Source organism: Kogia breviceps, chromosome 6, assembly GCF_026419965.1.
Source record: "Kogia breviceps isolate mKogBre1 chromosome 6, mKogBre1 haplotype 1, whole genome shotgun sequence".
Classification (NCBI taxonomy): domain Eukaryota; kingdom Metazoa; phylum Chordata; class Mammalia; order Artiodactyla; family Physeteridae; genus Kogia; species Kogia breviceps.
In genome coordinates, this window is record NC_081315.1 from 146,207,781 (window position 1) to 146,227,008 (window position 19,228).

Consider the following 19,228-nt stretch of genomic DNA (forward strand, 5'->3'; position numbering starts at 1 on the left):
GGGAGAAGGGCCGTCCCGGGCCGCCCCGTACCCGCTGGGGAGACCGAGGCGGGGGCGCGCGGGGGAGAGGGGCTGGCCGGGCGCGGGGAGGGCTGGCCGGTCCGCCCCCTCCGGCGGCGCGGCGGTTCCCAGGCCCGGGAGGGGCGCGGGTGCCTCACGTCGCAGACGGGCCGGGCCCCTCCGGAGCGTGACCCCGGCTTTCAGCGCCGCCCCTGGCCCGGCCCCAGCGCCTCGTTAGGGATTTAATTAAGGAGCCGGCGGGGATTTGCATAATCTCCGAGCCGGGCTGGGAAGCCCCGGGCGGGGGGAGGAGACGGCTGAGCAGCTCTCTGGGCTGGGGTCTCCCCGTCCACGGGACGGAAGGGGCCTGGAGGTGGCGAGGAGACAGGCCGAAGGCAGGAGGACCCTTTTGTATCGGGGCCGGCCTGGCATTCCCCATCTGAGCCAGAGGGTCCCTCCTCCTCCCCAGCTGACCTGAGCTGTAGATTCAGCTGGGCCTGCCTGGGCCCCCAGGCGAGGCGAGGGGAGGGGTGCCCCAGGAGGGGCCGCGGGCACCCCCCTCGGGCAAACATTCCAACCCTGGCCCAGCCCTGGAGAGCAACAGGCCCCGCCTCTTCCCACAGGTCCCAGGCGTCTGCCCGGCATCCCCGGTGGCAGCCTGGGTCAGGCCCTCGGGGCGTCAGAGCAGAGTGAGGGTGGAGGCTGCCCACCCTCGCGGGGCAGGGCATCCCCTCGCGGGTCACAGGGCCTGTCTCCGAGAGGGCAGGGGACAGGCTCAGCCCCCCAGTTCTGGCTGGAGTTTCTGTGGTGACCGCCAAGTGGTGTGTTGGTGGTGGTGGTGGCCCTGGGACGCGTGCTTGGACGCTGGACCTGAGAGTGCAGGTTAGGGAGGGGCCTCACGGGCCGCCTTCTCCTGGCCCAGTGGTCAGCGAGGCCGGCCCGCCCTGCGGGGCTGTGTGGCGAGCAGTCTTGTTCCCCGCCTGCCCCTTGAGCTCCTGCAACCTCTGTCTCTCCTGGCATTCCAGATGCGGAGACCGAGGCGCTGATCATAGGGATTGCTCTTGGCGGCTGGGCCAAGGAGGGTGGTACATCCTGACCCCCTTTGCCTGCTGGCATCTCAGGCAGGACAAGGGCATGATAGTGTGGCCTCGGGACGGTGGCCAGGGCTCAGCCAGGAGGCCTTTTGGGTCACGGCCACAGCACCAGCAGCCCCCCCCCCCCCCAGTGCCTGGCACCTGACTGCCCTGAGGGCATTCCCACAGCCTTCAAAGGGCACTGTGGGGCCTGCACGGGCAAAGGCCTTTCATCTCCTGGGTGGCAGGCTGGGGGCTGGATGGTCCCGGGGGTGCGGCCACCCCCCAGGCCCTTCCCCCGGCACCCTGCTAGGACTTGGCCCCCCTGCCCAGCCCTGGTTCTGTCCTCCGTGTCGGCAGTGGCTCCTGGGGCCTCTGAGTCAAAGCCAAGTCCTTGTAGCGCCCGTGAGGCCAGGGTCCCTGGAGCCCTGTGCCCCAAAGCTCCCGCGGCACCTCCGGGCACTCAGGCCTGGTTCCTCCTCGTCATTCAGGGCTCAGCCCGAAAGTGCCCTCCCCAGGATGCCCTTCCTGACCCCTCATTGCCCTCACATCACCACCTGAAGCTGTACTCACGTGGGGTCTTCTCACTCGCTGTGGTTCGTCTCCATTGGGGAGCCGGCCCCGGCCCCAGCCAGTCTCATTCCTGGGACCCCCACCCACCCAGAGGAGGAGGGCAGATGTCAGTTGTTGGTGCCCCATGGGGCTGGCATCTGCAAAGGGCTGCGTGACCCCTGGGCAGCCCACCCCCCCATTTCCCAATCCCCACAGAGAATAAGTGAGGCCCTAGTGAGCCAGGCCCACGAGGGCTCATTCGGGCACCGGGCTGCCCCATGCAGGCCTAGGTCAGGACAGTGGGGCTGCGACATGGGGACCGCACCCAGGCCCACCGTGGGGTTTGCCTGCAGGGAACCTCCCCTCTGCCATCCCCCCAAAGGCAGGGTGGGGGGACAAGGCCCAGAGGGGGGCTGTGGTCAGTATGAGCCTCGGTGCCCCATTCTGGCCTGGTCAATTCAGGGGGGCTTCCTCTGGGCTGGGTGTGAGGGTGAGAGGAGGGGGCAGTGTGAACCAAGCCTGGCAGGTGGGCTCGGGGACCCTGGGTTGTCCCTGGGGCTTTGCCCGGCCCTCTCCGGGGCTCCTGGAGGTGAGGAGCTGCCTGGCACGTGTTTTGGTCCCGGCAGCCCCTCCTCCTGCAGGGCCCCGTCTTCATCCAGCTCTCTGTGCCCCTGAGAACGTGCACTCACCTGAGAGCCGGGGCTGGGGGTCAGGAGGCCGCCGGCTGCAAGGACGAGAGGGGTCAGGGAAGCCAGAGGTGACAAGATTTGGGATGGTCCTAGGCCAGGCCTGTGGTGCAGAGGGCGGGCGTCTGGCTGAAGCAGGAGGACGTCCCTGCAGCCTGACCGGGACTCTGGAGAGAGGTGGGCTTCAGCTTACATGGAAGCCCACCAGGCCCTGTTTTCAGCCGAGGTATCTGGAAAGCCCAGAGGGCACGGACCAAAACCAGCGGCCCCTTCACCAGAGATGCTGCCACCCCTCACCCCGGACGAGCCAGGCGCTGTCCTGCGTGGGGGCTCAGCGACAGGAGAGGCAGCTCAGCCCTGTCATCCGGCAGCGGTGCAGAGAGGCGGGGGGAGGCTGGGCCTCAGGCTGCAGTCCCCAGTGTGGCTCTTGGGGCTACAGGTGCCCTGGGGGGCTCTGGAGGAGCCTGGGAGCACAGTAGGGGGGGAGCCCCTGCAGGGGCAAGCTACCTGAGGTGGCAGGGCCATAGGCCACCAAGGGCCCCCTTCGAGGGGTGACTGTGATAGCAGAAGCCCCCGCTCACGGCCCCCGGGTCTCCGATTGCCCACCATTGCCAGGGTCTGTGGGAGCCCGTGCCTCCTGGCCGTGCAGGGAATGGAGATAAGCCCCGAGTTCCCATTCATTTCCACTTAAACTGTCTAAATATTATTCCAGGCGGCTCCCACAGCCTCCTGGCTCCCCCCATCCCGGAGCTGGAGCAGCCAGGAGCGGGCGGAGGCCTCGCGGGGGTCGGGGGACACCCGAGGGCCTGGGGACACCCGAGGGCCTGTGGTCGTGGTCCCCGCGGGTGCTGCCATGCCGCTGAGCGGGGCCTGACCCTGCCAGGGGCCGAGCACAGGGCCAGTGTCTCCCCTTCCGCCCTCACCCGGCCCGGACCCCGAGAGGCGGCTTGCCCGGGACCCCTGCTCTGGGCGCAGACCCCTCGGGCTGGGCGCGGGCCAGCTCAGGGAACCACAGGGGCCCCGGGCCGTGTCTCAGGGCTTGGGGGGAGAGGGCGGGCGAGGCTGCCCGGGGAGCCGCCGCATGGACCCCCAGTTGGAGGTCCCTCCTGAAGGGGCCTTTCTCCAAGGCTCGGGGTGCGGCGGAACCCCCCCACCCGCCCAGTGCCCAGCCTGGCTGTCGGCGCCTCCTGGCCGGGCGGCCACAACGCTGATGTTGCTTTAATAAAACAAAGTTTTTCTTTCGTGCGCGGCCTCCAGTGGTGAAAGGGCCGATTTACGGAGCGCCGCACCCCCCTGCCCGCCCGCTGCGGTGGCGCTGGCCCGGCTGGGTAATTTATAGCTTCGACTTCGCGCTCTCGCGCTGGGCCGCTGCTGCATGACTGGGGCCATTTATCCCCACCCCCCCCCGCCCAGCCGCCTTCCCCGTTGAGATGTGTGGAAACCCGGCGGAACCCCGGGGTGAAAACAAGCCGGGCTGTTTGTGCCTCTGGGTGCCCGCGGCCACCGCCCGGACGGCGAGACCCCTCGGCCCGCCCCGTCCATGGGTGAGGAGGCCCAGGCAGCCACTGTGAGGGCAGCATCACTGCTCTGTTCAGCCGGGCTTCAGTTTCCTCCTGGGAATACGGACTGCCTGGAGGAGAGGGACTTGATCACGTCCCGGTAACGTTGTCCTGTTTGGAAGCTTCCAGGTCCGGGGCCTGCTTGCCCGCGGCCGGGACACGGCTTCACTCATGGTGTGTTCGTTGAATGGCTGGTTTGTGCAGGCCCCCCGCCCATTCCAGGACCCCCAGCCCAAGGAGGAAGGGGTGAGGGTGCCCGTACGGGGCCAGGCCCCCCCTCGAGAGGGATCGGGGGGCCCTAGAGACAGGCTGAAGCTCAGGACCTGGCGACAGGGCATGCTATAGTGGGCAGAACTCAGGGGCTCTCCTGGAGGACCTGAGCTGTGACCGGTTCTCTCAAAGGGGGCTGCTGCCCCGACGCACGGACACATACTTCTGCCACACAGACCTCCCATGGTGGCGTCTGGGGGCCCAGGCCCGGCTCTGGCTCGGCACACACAGGCCCACGGGCGTGCATGCATGGCGTGTGCACAGAAGGACACACGGACAGGCACGTGGACGTAGACGGATGTGCCCCTGCTCGTGTCTGCACTTGGGCCTGCAGCGGACAGCTAGATCGGGCACCCTGAACCTGTCAGTGTCACACCCAGCTCCTGACCCCAAGCCCTGCCCAGCTCAGGCCCTGGCTCCCGTCCCAGCTCTCAGGCCCGACCCTGTGTCCTCTTAGAGTCTGGTCACCCTCTAGCCACCAGGGCCCCCGGCTGGCCCCCTCCACGCTCTCCCGGGCCACCGCGTGGCCGCTCTCCCTGTGTCCCCCTGGCCCCCGCGGTCTATTCAGTGGCGGAGCCCCGGGGAGACGTGGGTAGGCCACGCTCTGCTAGGCAGGACAACAGGCAGGGTCGTCAGGGTGTCCCCAGGACCCCAGCCCGTCACTCGCCAAGGAGTGTCGGAGACAGCCATCCACACCCAGCCTCCTCCCCGCTCACGTGCCCATTGTAGAGGTGGGGAAACCGAGGCGGGGGTGGCGAAGAGGCCCCTGAGTGGCGCGGAATGAGCTGGTAGCCGGCATCTCGACTGTGTCACGCCACGGCTCTGGTCCACGAAGGGCTCCACCTCCCTCCACCTGTGTGCGCTGGAGGGGTGTCACGTGGGAGGAGGGCAGTCCCCACGCTCCAGGCGACACCCGGCTGGGGTTCGGCCCCTCATCCGAGGTCAGGCAGCAGGAAAGCTGAAAGCTCAGACGGAGGGCGTTGCCGGCTACTGTCTGGTGCTGTCCGGGGCCTCCGTCTCACCCAGAGCCACTGGCAGGGGCCTGGGCACGGGTCGCCCAGGCAGGCGGCATCTGTGACTCGGGTCTCTTTGGAGAGAAGATTTTTTTTTACTTTGCTCCCAGTCTCATGGGGTCAGTGATGGGGGCCTGGCCAGTGTGGGTGGCCCCGGGCAAGGGTCCGACAGGGTTAAGGAGCTGTCTCCACTCCCACCGTGATAGTTGGGTCATTAATACCCCATCTCCTGCTTGGGTCCCAGCCCTCCCAGGGCCTCCCGGGCCTTTGTCTCACTTTCTAAGGCTCTGACAGGATCGGTCGGGTGGGGGCCCAGGAAAGGGGGTGGGTGCACAGCGTACAAAGCCTCCGGCCCTGCCTGGAGCCTCCTCTGCCAGGGTGCCAGCCGCAGCCACGCCCAGGACGCCCTCCTAGGGGGTTGGCATGGGCAGGCGTCCCCCAAGCCTGGCCTGGAACAGACCCACCCGGGCCGCACCCCCGGCCACCCCTGGGCTGTTCCCAGGCCCGTGGCGGGGAGCCCCGGCCCCCTCGCGTTTGCCCACGCTCCGCTGAAGGTTGCTATAGGAGCTGGACGGGGGTGGGGGCGTGCGGCTGGCGGAGGACCCGGGCAGGGGGGCGGATGCCCGTGGACAGAGCCAGCCTGTGATTAAGTCATCTGCCCGTTGGCGCCACGCACGTCCCCTGGTCAGCTGAGGGCTGCTCCGGCCACGCCCTGCGGCCACCGCAGCCCAACCAGCCCCCTGCCCCCCGGCCAGGCTCGGGGTCCCCCGCCATGGTCGGGGGTGCCTGGCCCAGCCCATCCCACCCTGCCGTGGGGCCTCTACTGCGCAGGCGCCGGTGGCTTCCTCCCAGGTCTGCTCCTGACCCCCAGGTGACCACAGCCGAGGCCGCTCGGCCTCAGTGTCCCCATGTGTCCTACAGCCCGGTGCCAGGGCTGCACTGTGCCCATATAAGCCCCCGACCCTCTTCCAGCCCCACACCCTGAGCCTTGGTCTGAGCTGGGGGTGCTGCCCTAGGAACTGGCCGGGATGGGTGGGTGGGCCGCCTTGCTTAAAGGAAGGAAGTGGGGAGGTCCACGTGCCCCCCAGCTGCCAGTCTTACTGTCCCCAAGGCCGGCCCCGATGTCTCCCCCCGTGCCATCCCCCAGGGGCCGCCGCCTCCTGCTGGGCGCCTTCCGGGTGGGCTGGTCTCTGCCCGTCGCGCCCCCCCGAGGGGAGGGGCCTCCCCGTCTCTATCTGCAGGGCCACGTGGGACCTCCCTGCACAGCCCCCCACCACCCCAAGGGACGAGTCCAGCCTGGTGGGGGCCTTGGGGTGCGGGGCCCCCGGCTGAGACGGGGAGAGTCTGAGGACACGAGAAACCAGGAGCCGGCTTCCTCACCGGCCCCTCACCGCGGGAGCCCGGTAGCTCCCTGGGCATTCACGGGGCCCTGGCTCAGCTGCTGCAGGATCTCGGACCCCCTCTGGTCTCCAAAGAACAGGTGGCCCCAGGGGGGCTTTCACTTGTTTTAGAGCGACCTTGGGGTGGGGAAGGCCCGTGGAGGAGGGGTTGGCCCCCGGACCCTGCGGGATGTCTCCTGGTCCCCGAAGCGGCCATGACACCCTCTGGGCGGGGAGGGCTGGGGCCTCGGGGAAGGGCGCTGGGCATGCCAGTGGAGGTGGCCTCTGGGGCCCGGCCTGCCCCGGATGGGTGGGACCACCGCAGGCCTGAGCCAGGCTGCAGATGGGGTTTCAGGACGGGGCGGGGACTTCCTGGGATTTGCCGGTAGTCAGGGCCCTGGGCGGGGACGTTTATCTGTGCCTCAGTCACGCGTTATCTCCGCCCGGGGAGAGGGGCACGGCAGCGTCCTGGTCCTGGCTGGGGTGGGGCGGGGCGGGTCCCGGACGGGCCCTTCCTTCTCAGGCCTCAGCCCTCCCCAGGGGTGAAAAGGCTGGTGGGCTCCAAAGGCCGGCAGCCCCCTGCATAGCCCCTGCAGGGCCAGACGGCCAGGAGGGTCGCAGGGCCCCCTTCTCCCCAGGGAGCTGCTCTGCGGCCTGGGGGGGACAACGTGGGAGAGGGGGCTTCCCCGTGCTCACGAGGGGAGGGGAGCGGGCCCGGGGGTCGGCCGGGTCTCGCCGGGACCCCGCTTCCCGTCTCAGGAACTTGCGGGTTAGCCCGCGTCCCCGGGGACGTGGCCCCGTCCCGGCTCAGGCCGGGGGCGTTCCCGAGCTGTCCTTGCTTTAACCCTCTTCCCCGCTCCTCACGCGGGCCTGGGAGCAGAGGAAGCCCGAGAAGGGCCTCCTCACCCCACCTCTGCCTCGAACGCCGCCGCGTGTCCACCTGGCAGCCACGCGTGCGCCCCGAGGTCGCGCGAGTTGGCAGCTCCGGCCCGGGTGCGCCACGGGGAGGGCCCCCGGCGTCCACCGCCTACCGCCCGGGCCGCTTAGCTCTGCCGAGGGGAGGGAGCTTTCCTCAGCCAGCACCCTCGAAATCCATTTCTCGGGGGACCCCTTCAAGCTGAATCTCGCCTCTGTGCGCGGCCTGAAAGGTGGCTCTGGGAATGGGCTCCAGCTCGGGGCCGGGGGGCCAGGTTCCAGGCAGGGAGAGATGGCAGGGCTGAACGAGGGCCTGAGGCCCGCGGCTCAGGGCAGGGGGAGGCGGGGGGGGCGGTGGTGGTGGGGGTGGTGGTGGTGGTGGTGGATAAAGATGTCAGTCCTCGCGTTCGTGGGCGGAGCGGGATGGGAGGGGGCGTGCGGGCCCTCGCCCGGGCCTTCCCAGAACCTGAGGCTGCAGCGCTGGCCCGGGGGTCTGTGCCGCCTGCCCTCGTTGCAGCCGGGGCCTCCCGTGGGGTCCCCCACCCCGCGCTGGGGCCGGAGGCAGGCACAGGCCGTGGGGGGCCTCTCAGGCCTGCCCGGGGCCCCCCAGCAGAGAGGAACACCGTCCCCTTCCCTCAGCCCAGGCCCAGCCGTTCCAAGGCGGGCCCTCACTCGGCACCTCCCTGCGGGTCCCAGACTCTCCCAGTACGCAGCAGGCGCTCACCACCTCTGTCCCGGGACTGGTTCTCACCACTTCCTCCTCAGGCCTCCCGCCCTGCTCCTGGCCCAGCTCTCACCTGACTCCTGCCGTCTGCGCTGTCTGCCCGCGGAAGCCCCCTGCCCGACTCCCCCGCAGGGCGGAAACTCTGGTGCCCAGCTGTGCCCGGGACCGCGGGCACGGTCAGCCAGTGTTTGTCAAGTGGACAGACGGAACCGGGAACCCCTCGGTGGGCGGTGGGTCCGGTGGCGGGGTGGGAGGCTGCGGGGTGAAGGAGTGGAGGCCAGAGGAGCGGGACGTGGGCGCCTGGTGAGTCTGTAGGTCTGTGCAGCCGCGTGGGGCGCACGTGGCTGAGTGCACGCTGCAGGGGAGGAGGCGGGAGCGGCCGGTGGCACCCGGAGGGGGGGGTGGGTCGTGGACGGAAGGCGGAAGGTCGAATCTCTGGAGGATGAGCGCATACGGTGTTCTGAGCTGTCAGGAAGGTGCGAGAGTCCCAGGGGAAGACAGGCTTGGCCTGATCCGCCCAGAGTGTGGAGAGCATGGCCGCGGCCCCTGCCTGGGCCGGGCGGGCCTTGCGCTGGGAGGCGGCCACCGGCGTGAGGGCGGGGGTCCCGGGGACGGAAGCGCCAGAAGGCCGGAGTCCCCGCCAGAGTCCCCAGCCTGGAGCAGAGTTGGGGCAGGGAGGGGGCGAGTCATCAGCCTGGGGGAGCCCAGCGTGGATGAGTGGGCCTCAGTGGGCCCCGAGGAGGCCCCTGCCGTGCCCGCTCAAGCCAGCGCGGGGCCCCAGGATAACGCCACGTGTGCTGAGGGGGTGCCCCGGGGTCCGGCCGCAGGCGCACAGCCCAGGGTCCCCGCCTCGACCCCGCCAGCCTCCGCTCACTCAGGTTGCCCCAGCATCACTGAGCAGGCAGGGCACCGTTTCCTTGGGCAGCCTCACCCGGTTTTCCCGAGGCCCTGGCCAAGCCTGTCTCCCACTCTGGGCCTCTGGGGGGGCGTGTGAGGCGTCGGGCCAGGCTGGGTCGCCTCTCGGGGCACGGGCTGCGGCGGAAGGTGGGGGGTCAGGGCGGAGCCTCCCCCAGAGCAGGGCCAGAGGCGGCGGAGCTGGGTGCCCAGAATGCCAGGGTCCCACAGCAAGCCCTCTGTACCTTCCTTGACACTCTGGGAGGGACCCTCTGCCTGGTGCCCGTTTTACAGGCCGGGCACTGGTAGGGCCAGGGACTGCCTACCCACGGCTCCTGCTCCAGAGCCCCTGGTTTGATGGGCTGACTGCCTCCCAGCGTGGGCCAGCCTGGCCATCTCCAACACCCTGGAGGGTGGGGGCCGCCCGCCTCGCACCCCCTCACCGCCACCGCTACCCCAGAGCCGCTGGCCTCCACCGGCCGGGTGCAGGTGAGGCCGGGGTCCACAGGCAGGCACAGAGGCAGAAGTGAAATCTCAGCCCCCTGAGGCCCCTCGGCACCCTGCGCATCCCCTGATCGCCGCACGAGAGCCGGGGCCGGGGCTGCCCTGCCCACTGAGGCAGGGCCGAGCTGGGGTGGGCGATGCAGCCAGACAGGAGAAAGTGGGGCGAGCTCCGGGCAGACACTGGCCGCCATCTCCACAGGAAGTGCCAGGAAGCCTGAGCGGGCAAATCTCATCAGCTGGTAGACTTCCGAAGCCCCCTCGCTGAGCGCCCAGCGACCTGCCTCCTCCGCGGCCCGCCCTGCGCGCGCTGCCCTTGGGGGCGGGGCCGCTTGCTGCCCGTCAGTGCCCTCGGCCAGGTCCTGGCCAGCCTGCTCCTTGCCCGGGCCCCTGGTTCTCGCTCCCCGCCGAGGAGGCTGCTGGCTGGAGCTGGAGACAAGTGCAAGGCCCGTGCCGCTCTGGGGCCAGGAGATGGCCTTTCCTGGGCAGTGTGGTCCAGGCCCCCCCCCCGACCCCGGGCCTTGGTGAGCGGCCCACGGCCCCGACGCGCTGGGCTTCTGCTGGCACCCCCGCTCCGGGCTCTGGGTCCACCCACCCCTGCGGCTCCCAGCTGGGAAGGGCCCCCGGGTCAGGGTACCGACCCCCCAGGGTCAGGCTTTGCGCCCGGCGGGTCCAAGCCCCCGTTTCCCCATCTACAGAAAGGAAATCATGACCGACGATGGCTGCTCCCATCCATCCGGGCAGTGAACGGGCAGTGAGCCCCGTGCCACCGGGGCCACCGTCACCCCAGAGGGGCCTGGCCCTCCCTCCCTCCTCCCCCCACCCCAGACCCAGCGCAGGGCGGCTGCCAACGGGGTCCCCATCTGGAAACGATTGTGCTCGTGGCCCTCAGCGATATAATTAAAATATATTGGGTTTTTATGCTCCTTCCTAGTCTGGGGAGGAATCCAGGCGGGTTATGAAACCGGATCGCTCTGACGTCGGGCCCGGAGCATCAGGCTGTGCTGCTCCCGAAGCAGAGCCCACAGGGGGATTCTCTGAGGCCCTCCAGGCCAGGGCTTCACTGGGACCCTGCCCCTTGTCCCGAGGGGTCCTGTTCACGTGAGGGCGTCTTCTGTACCGGCTGCTCCCAGGCCCCAGGCGAGGAGCCTGCCCTCCCCGACGGGGTGTCCCGCTGAGTGGTGGAGTGAGACCCCAGCTCCATCCTGTCCCCCCCGCCCTGGGAGCACCTTTCCCTCCTGCTTCTTCATCCGCCAGGCTTCGCCCCCCACCCGGGAAGCGACCCATCTGGGAGATTCTAGGCTCATCTTGGCCCCAAGGCTGGTGTGGCCCAGGGTGGATTTGGGGTGAGAGGAGCCCTCAGAGCTGGGCCTGTCTGGCCGAGGCCGGCTGCTTCCCCAGCCCAGTGGGTCAGCTAAACCCCTGGGCTCCAGGGATCCGGGGGCTGAGGAGTGCCCGATGAACCCTCGAGTAGTGGTGGCTCCTGCTGGTGGAGCCCGAGGGGTAGGTGTGGGCTGGGCCCTGGGGGGCTCCTCCTCCTCCGGGGAGCCCTCCCTGCCCCTCCCTCAGGCTGGCTCCCCTCGGGGGCTCAAGGTAGCCACAGGCCCTGTCTCCGCCTGCCTCCCCCCTGGCCTGGCGATGGGGGTGACCCCGAGATGCTGGAGAGCCCTGCCCAAAGCCTGTGCTGGCCCTGTCACTGTGCAGGTGACCCCGAGATGCTGGAGAGCCCCGCCCAAAGCCTGTGCTGGCCCTGTCACTGTGCAGGTGACCCTGAGGATGCTGGAGAGCCCCGCCCAAAGCCTATGCTGGCCCTGTCACTGTGCAGGCTCCGCCGTCACAGCCCCTCAGGGCGCGGGGAAGAGCAGCAAGGGCCGGAGAGGTGGCCCAGCTCCGGGCCCCCCCGAAACCTGGCCCTGGACTGCCGGTGCCGGAGCCCAGGCCGGGCAGCTGCCTGCTCAGCCGCAGAATGGGCGACAGGCTGTGGCCTGGCTGTGGCCCCTGCCCTCCTGCCCCGAGGCTCTTCCTGTCGGGAAGAAGCCCTGGGGGCAGGTAGCACGCTGGCCCTCGTCCAGGCAGCGCGGGCTGGACGCCGCCCGGACGGGCAGTCTCTCCAGGTTTGGGGTGGGGCAGCGCGCGCGGCCCGTGTGGCCGTGCCACCCGGCCCCTGACCTGGGGTCGTGCGGGCTCGGAGACCCTCAGTCCCTGGCACCCATCTTGCTCCCAGCCCGCGTGCCCCAGCCCTGCGCCGGGGTCCCCGCTGCCCTCCCAGCATCTCCACGGGCCGGGCCCGGAGGGCACTGTCTTGGCCGCTCAGCCCACACCGGGCCTCCCTGGCAAGTGGGGACGAGTTTCTCGGGCTGTCGGGGGCTCCTGAGCAGGAAGCGCTTGAGCGTTTCTGGGCGGCGGGGGGGGGGCTCCCCTGAGAGTCCCCGGCAGGTGAGGGCTCGGTGAGGGGGTGTGGGCACGGGGTCTGCGCGCAGGGACCGGAGGCAGGAGAGGGGGCTCGGCTGGCCTGCCCGGCGCTCGTCCCTGTCACCATCGCTGGCCTGGAGGGACCACACGAGGCCTCCCGCAGGCGGAGGCCAGGAGCCTGCGGACTTCAGCGTGAGGGCCCAGAGCCTGGCATGGAGGAGGGGACGGCTGGAGGGAGAAGCCCCGGCCTGGGCCCCAGAGCTATGTCGCCGGTTCCCGGCACCCTCCGCCTCCCGCTCTGCCCAAGCTCAGCCCCCACCGAGTCCTCGCCCGCAGCCTCCCCCTGGCCGGGCATCTGGCAAGTCCCAGGGCGCCTCCTCCAGGAAGTTGGCCTCACTCGGCTGTCCCTGGCCGGGAGAGAGGCGTGTCAGCCGGGCCCGGTGGGGCACCTGGGGCCAGACAAGCCCGGGCTCAGGGCGAGGGCACATTCCTGCTTTCCTAGCCTGTGGAGAGGGGGTTCCCAGAAGCGCCCAGGAGGCCTGGCCAGAAGCCCGCGGGGAGAGCCCCTGGCGCTTCCTGCTTAGCAGGAGGACACACGGCAACAGCAACAACAGTAAGTGCCCGCCCTCCTGGCCCTCCCTCCGCCCAGGGCTCAGGGTGGCCTCCCCTCCGGGATCCGGACCGGACAAGGCAGCCCCCCGGGTCCCCTGCCCCCGGCACTGCTGGGCGCTGCGTCCTCGGGTGCCACGGAGCCTGTACTCCCGCCCTCCGTGCCCGCCAACCGCCCCACCGCCCTCAGCTCCTCGGTCAGGGCCCTGCTTGGGTTGTCACCGTCCACGCGTGAGGACACGTGGGCTCGGGACCCCTCAGGAAGTGGAAGAAGGCGGGATGATGGGGCAGGGTGGGGACGTGGCCACGCGACCTCGGGCAAGTCTCGTCCCCCGTGGGGGAGATGAGATCACTCTCCTGGCAGGCGAGCCAGCACCTGGCGCGGTGGGCACGTCGGGGCGGGCGCGCACCCAGCCGCACCCGCCTGGCCCGGTGGCCCTGGGGCTGGGCGCGGCCTCCCCAGGGGATGCGGCCACCCTCCTGGAGGTGGGCAGGTGGGCCTTCAGATACCTCCTTTGGCAGACAGGTCCCTGCCTGGCACACCCGCCCCTCCGGGAAGCCCCCAGACACTGGGCGGGCCCACAGCGGGGCGCCCGGCGAGAGGAGGGCTGAGTGGCCGTCCTGGGCCTCTTAGGCAGCGCAGGGCGGCCGCCCCGGAGGGAGCCTCCGCGTTCCTCACGAGCTGCTCGTGGGCGGTGAAGGGAGCCCCTAAGCCCGCCTCCCGGGCCTTGTCCTGCGGGGTCTTCGGTGGCCGCACCCGGGCGTGAGGACGGCTTCCAGGCCCAAGGAGCCTGCAGGTCGTTGGCCCATGACCTCCGTGCAGTGCGGAGAGGGCGAGGGGCAGTGCCGTGCCAGTCCAACCGCCCTCCAGGACACAGGAGCTGCTGGGCCAGCTGGGGTGGGGGGGGCCTGCGCCCTGCGGTCGAGCCTGGCCAGCCTCCCACCCCACACCAGGTGGAGGTGAGCCCACCCCGGTCCCTCTCCTGTGCCACCTGCCGCTCCGGCCTTGGACACACCCGGGACCCTCTGTCCGCCGGCCCGCGTGGAGAGCAAGCCCCCCAGGCCGGGAAGCCTGACAGAGGTGAGTAGGGACGGGGCAGGGGCCGCTGTGAAGAAGCGGCCGGATCTCACCGGCTGCTGGGGCGCCCGGAACCCCCTCCCGCCACAACGCCGCTACCCCCCTTCCCACTACTCTGTCCCCCGCCGCGGCACAGTCCCCCCCTCCCCCGACACGTCGCCTACCTGCTTGTCTATTCCATCGCGGTGCTCCCCCCACCCCGGCCCAGCCCGAAGATCGGCTCCACCAGGGCAGGGACCGCACCGGTCTGGCCCCGGCTGCCCCCCAGGCCTGGAAGCGTGCTTGGGACAGAGAAGGTGCTCAGCACGTGTTTGTCACGTGAATAAAGGAACGAACGGCCAAGAGTGTGAAGCAGCCTTTGAGTCTCGGGGTCCCCCCCTCACTGACTGCTGGCCATGACGGGCTTGGTGGCTCGTAGGGGTCTGGACGGGGGTCTACCCGGAGCTGACGGCCGCGGCCCCTGCCCCACCTCTCCCCCTGGGCCCTGGGCAGGTCACGAGGCGCCCCGGTGGGCGCCCCAGACACTGCAGCCCAGCCAGGGGCGCTGTCCTTGCCTGGCCCTCCCCCCGCCAGGCCAGGCCCTCCAGGAAAGGGCGCCCTCTGGTGGGCTGCCTCTGCTCGCTGTGACCCCGGCGCTCTGCAGGACCCGCACCCTCCCTGCCGCAGACCCCTCCCTGGACTCTGCCCCCGGCAGGGGCTCCTGCCGGAACCCGCCCTCAGGCAGGCCCGGGGGGGCGGACGGCAGGCCAGGCGGTGTCCCAGCCGCCCACCCGCGGACAGCCAAGGCAGCCCCTGCCCCACACGCGGGCACGTCCTGCCAGGTCCAGCCCGGGCTCCGGGTCTCATGCCTGCGCCCCCATCAGGATACCTGGGGGTGCCCCTCCACACAGCCCCCCGGCCCCCATCTCCGCCCCGAGCCAGGTGGGCCTGGTCAGCGCCCCTAAGCCCCACTCAGGAGTGGACACCAGGGGTGGACGGAGGGGAGCCAGGGCGCGAGAGCGGGACAGGAGAGGGATGGTCCCCCAGCACGACGGGGCGCTCAGAGGACACCACCCGCGGGGACCTGGCTGCCGCCACGCCGGGCGCAGCCTCCCCGCTCACTTGCGCGTTTATTCACTCCTCCACTGCTCGTGCGCACGTCTCGTCGTTCCGTCCGCGGGGGGCGGGAGCCCTGACGCTCCCCCCGGCCCTGCCCTGGAGCCAGGGAAGCGGGGGGAGGCCCTGGGCGCCCGTGCGTGCACACGTCCTCTCTGCCGACACCCGAGTGCTGTGTAGCTGGTGCCACCACCAGGTCTGGGGTGAGGGCAGTCTCCCCGTGGAGTCTGGCCCATCCCGGAGCGCGAGGCACGTGAGGGCCATGAGTCTGGCGCTCCGTGTGCCTGGCTGGTGGGTGCGGCGTCCACCCCACCGTGGCGTAGCCCAGAAGAATCATCGGACAGGGGCTGGGCTGGGGAGGAGGGCAGCGGGGGCAGGTCCTGCCATAGACGTTTTCGCGGCCCCACCCGGGCTTGCCCAGACCCCCAGCGGCGATGCTGCCTGGGGTGGCCGGCCCCCCACCTGCCCTGGGCCGGGGCCCTGCCCGCCGGCCCCTCTGTAGTGGCTGGGCTTGCTCTCCACAAACTTGAGGGCTGGGCCAGGCACACGGGTCTGAAGGACAGAGGGGGGGGGGAGGGAGGACCGGTGCCCCCCCAAAGCTGGGCAGGGCGATAAGGAGGCGGCCCCTCGACTCCCCACGGTGAGGGTCCGGGAGACCCGGGCGCAGGCGGCCAGGCTGGACGGAGCCGACGACGTGGTCGGTGCTAGTCCCGAGTCTCAGGCCGGCCCCACGGCGCCCCCTGCCGGCCGCCTGCGCTCAACGGCTCCCAGGCGGCCACGGCAGCCTGGGTCGGGGTTTGGGGGCGTCGTGGCACCTGGGGGTCAGGAGAGCCGGGCCAGGGCAGCCCAGGGGGCCTGGGATCCGGCGCCGGGAAGTGAATGCCTGTCCCCAGACACCCAGCCCCGCAGGTGTGCCATCCGCCTTGCGGACGCGGCCCAGCGCAGCCCCGGAGAGCCTCAGCTGGGTCAGGGCGCCCCTGCTCCGGCCCCGCGCAGCCCCTGCGGCCCGGCTGCTCCCCAGCATGCTCTGCCTCCCGAGTGGCCCCGGCTCTGCTGGGCCATCCCCTCTGGGAGCCCCCCATAGGATGAGCCCGGCACACCCAGGGCGGCCCAAGGGGCCAGTTGGGAGGCTCTGGGTCTGCGTGCCCGGGTCACAAAGGCACACACGGGCACGGATGCCACCTGTGGGTCCTTCCCAGAGGGCGGGGTGGCTGGCCTGAGGAAGACCTCCTGCGCCCCCCTGGCCGTGCCGCAGCCCTATTCGCTGGGACTGGGAAGGGCCGAGGGGAGTTTGGGGTTCAGCCTCGGCTGGGGGTCACTGAGTGGAGGCGTCACCTGACTTTAGGGGAGGCCGTGGCTGGAGAGAGCCCAGGGGACCAGAAGGCGGCGGCACGGAGGGTGGGGCTCGGGGGGCAGCCTGGTGGTCAGCCTGCCCTGGCCAGTCTCCCACGCTCCCATCGCCCCCGGGACTCAGCCGCGTGGCTGGCAGCACCCGGCCACAGAGGACCCGGGCGAAGCCCACTGAAAGGGCCGAGACCCACCAGGGCGGTCCCAGGTGGGCCCTCTCAGGGCGTAGGGGTGGGCGGTGATGCCCCGCAGGCCTGGGTTTCTCCATGAGGTGGGGCGCCAGCTCGCGGTGGGGGCGGCCACACCTGCCCCGAGGACAGGCGGGCAGTGGGGGGCCTCAGGCTGGGCGACCCCAGTGGTGGTGGGGGTCTCGGTCTGCTCTGCCGCCACGGCAAAATACCGCACGCTGGGGGTCTGAAACAACAGACCTTTGTTTCCTCATAGTCCTGGAGGCTGGAGGTTCAAGATCAGGGTGGCAGCGTTTGCTCTGGGCGGGGCTCTGCTCTCTGGCCTACAGACGGCCGCCTTCTCGCCGGGCCCTCACAGTGTGGGCGGAGAGGTCTGGTCTCTTCCTCTTCGTGTCAGGACACTGGCCCCATCACGGGGACCAGCCCTGATCTTCCCCCACCTCCTGATTCCATCGCCTTGGGGTTAGTGCTTCCACGTGTGAACTTTGGGGGGACACAAACATCTGTTCCTTAGCAGTGGGGTTCCAGGTCCCCACCACACTGCGGGGAGGGGCTCGCTGACCCTGTGTCTGATAGCTCTTCCCTCCCGCTCAGCAAGGGGGCCCCAGGGCAGCTCCGTTTCTGCCGTCCCCGCCCTGGCAGGAGGCCCCTTGGCCCGCGGCGACGATGTGCAGGGGCGCAGGGGTGCGGAAGCCCAGGCCGCGGCTGCGTGCCCGGCTCAGGTCATGTTTACCCTCGGGAGCCCAGTGCCAGGGCCCCCACCCGGCCTCACAGCCCTAAGTCGACTCGGGCTCCAGGATAAACACCCATTCAGCCACACAAGGCCCCTTTGTCCAGGACGAGGCTCCTGGCCCAGGACGCTGCCCGGCGGCCCGTGTCCTCAGCGTGGCCAGCCGCCCCTTGTGGCCTTCTCTGGGCAGACGCCTGGCCTGGCTCAGAGGCCCCAGCTGGGGACGGGGCCCTGGGCGGCCCTTGGAGTGGCCAGAGAGGCCGGGCGGGCTGAGCTGGGTGCGGAGATTGCCCCCCAACCCTGTCAGAGCAGCCCTGACCCCCCAAACAGCAGTGTGTCCCTGTAGCCACGTGGCCAGGCACACCCGAGGGACGTAAGCACGCCGAGGAGCTGCAGCGGGGCGGCGGGTGGGCCCGGGAGCTGCGGGCCCTGTCCTGCCCCTCGCCCAGCCAGGCCCCTCTGGCTCCCCCGCCCCCCAGGCAGAGAGGTGCTGCCCACGCCTGCATGCTGCCGCTGGCCACTGGTCCCCGTGACCTGAGCGTCCTTATCTGTGAAACGGCCTCCGCAGGCTTTGGAGGCCCCTCAGCTTCTCAACTCCTCCCGGGTGGGAGCGTGCCCCACTTCTGTCTGGGGTGGTGGTGAGACGGGGGGTGCCTATCCGGGAGCGGGGTGGGGGCCCCTGTGCTGAGGCAGCGGGTGAAACGGAGCTTCCTGTGCAGGGAGGCGGGGGACGGGGTGGGAGTGGGGAAGGGGCTCCAGGGTTTGGGGGCGGCCCACGGAGAGCAGGAGCCTGTCAGTCTGGGGAGGGGCCCGCACGCGCCCCGGGCAGAGAAGCCCGTCGTCTCGGGCAGCGGGCCTGCCTGCAGGAGGCTGAGGGCTGGCCTCTACATAAGAAGAGCACGTTCGCTTAAGGCCTCGAGGGCCTCCAGCCTCCTCCTCCGGAGGGCCCAGTCCTGGGGCTGGCCTGGGCGGGGCTGGTGGGAGGGCCCCCAGAGCCAGTGCCCCAGCCACACCTGGCTGGGTCGGGGGTGTCAAGGATGCTCCTCCAAGTGGGGGCTTTTAGGCAGAGAGGTGACGGCCCTGGGGCAAGGTCCTGCTGGCCCACCCAGGGGCTTGGCCCTGACACCAGGAGCCGGGAGCCACGACACGTGCTTGAGCACAGGAGGACCGCGTGTGACTCTGGTTAGAAGATGACCCTCTGGCAGTTGTACTGAGAATGGGGGCACTTGGGGGACCCAGAGGGGTCCCAGGAGGCCGGGCAGGAGGCGCCCCAGGGACAGGGGAGATGGTGGGGCTGGAGCACAGGCGGCCGTGGGGGGCCTGGAGCCTGGGCTCCTGCCTGGCCTCTTGTCACTCTGACGTGCTGAGGACCAATGCTCTGTGTGCCTGTGGGGGCCCACGGAGGCGGGGCTTCCCTCAGTGGGACTGTCATCAGGTTTCCGTCCCCGTGCTGCAGCCCATGGCCGGCAGCGACCCCTGGTGGTGGCCGGCATGTCGCTGTGGCCCACCTCGGTCCGTCCCTCACTTGACGGCAGGATGCGGGGGGCGGGATGCAGGGGCCGGATGCTGGGATGCGGGGGGGGGGGGGGGGGCGGGATGCGGGGGGGTGGTGGCGGGCCTCAGCCAGGCCCTGGTACAGGGCTGGGGTGGAGGCGGTGGTTGGCATGGGGGCTCCCTGAGGGGAAAGCGCCCTTGTGTCGGAGGCTCCGCTCGGGGCTGGTGTCCTCTGCCTGCTCCAGCACCGCCCAGGAATAGGGTGGACATGCAGAGCCAGGAATGGCTCCGGGGCTCAGAGTTTCAGAGACCAACCCGTCTCTGGCCAGCTCTCTGCCCGCCTGTGTCCAGGGTCCCCTGATGCCCTGCAGGCTGGGACCTGCCCAGGTCAGAGGGGCTCCCGGGGGCTGTCTGGCGCCCACTGCGCCCGTGCCAGGGCCTCACCTCCACTCTCCGAGCATCCCCCCCCGCCTTCAGTGAGCAAGGGATCAAGACAAGGACAGTGCTCCGGCCAGTGTCCACGGGTCCGGTGCGCATGTACTGCGGACCACTCCTCTGGAGCAGGCCCTGAGGGTCTGAGACGCAGCCCACTGGGGCTGGGGGTGTAGACTTGGACCCGCTACTCTGAGACGTTCTTACCTCTGAGCTTTTGGACGCAGAACTTTTGTCAGGAGCTTTTCGAATGTCTGTCCAGGGAGGGCTCTCCAGA

At 70.5% G+C, this 19,228-nt stretch overlaps 1 protein-coding gene across 1 annotated transcript; it reads right to left on the minus strand.

The window, feature by feature from the left end:
• Positions 1-2,334: 2,334 nt before the first annotated feature.
• Positions 2,335-19,056, minus strand: LOC136794386 (collagen alpha-1(I) chain-like). Its single transcript, XM_067036259.1, has 16 exons — positions 18,964-19,056; positions 18,551-18,700; positions 17,842-17,909; positions 16,096-16,412; positions 15,493-15,575; positions 15,223-15,312; positions 12,309-12,427; positions 11,888-12,185; positions 9,509-10,024; positions 8,626-8,865; positions 8,245-8,526; positions 6,545-6,615; positions 5,618-5,744; positions 5,495-5,563; positions 3,035-3,187; positions 2,335-2,349 (listed from the first exon to the last, which is right to left on the minus strand). Exons 1-16 carry the CDS (start codon positions 19,054-19,056, stop codon positions 2,335-2,337), a joined length of 2,691 nt encoding a protein of 896 aa, XP_066892360.1.
• Positions 19,057-19,228: the final 172 nt, after the last annotated feature.

Coding starts and splice junctions, on each gene's coding strand:
- LOC136794386 (XM_067036259.1), bottom strand. CDS start 19,056: ATGCGCACCGGACCCGTGGACACTGGCCGGAGCACTGTCCTTGTCTTG. Junction 16,413..17,841: donor GGCTTCTCTGCCCGGGGCGC/GTGCGGGCCCCT, acceptor TCCTCGGGGCAG/GTGTGGCCGCCCCCACCGCG. Junction 5,564..5,617: donor TGGCCGGGGGTGCGGCCCGG/GTGGGTCTGTTC, acceptor CCAACCCCCTAG/GAGGGCGTCCTGGGCGTGGC.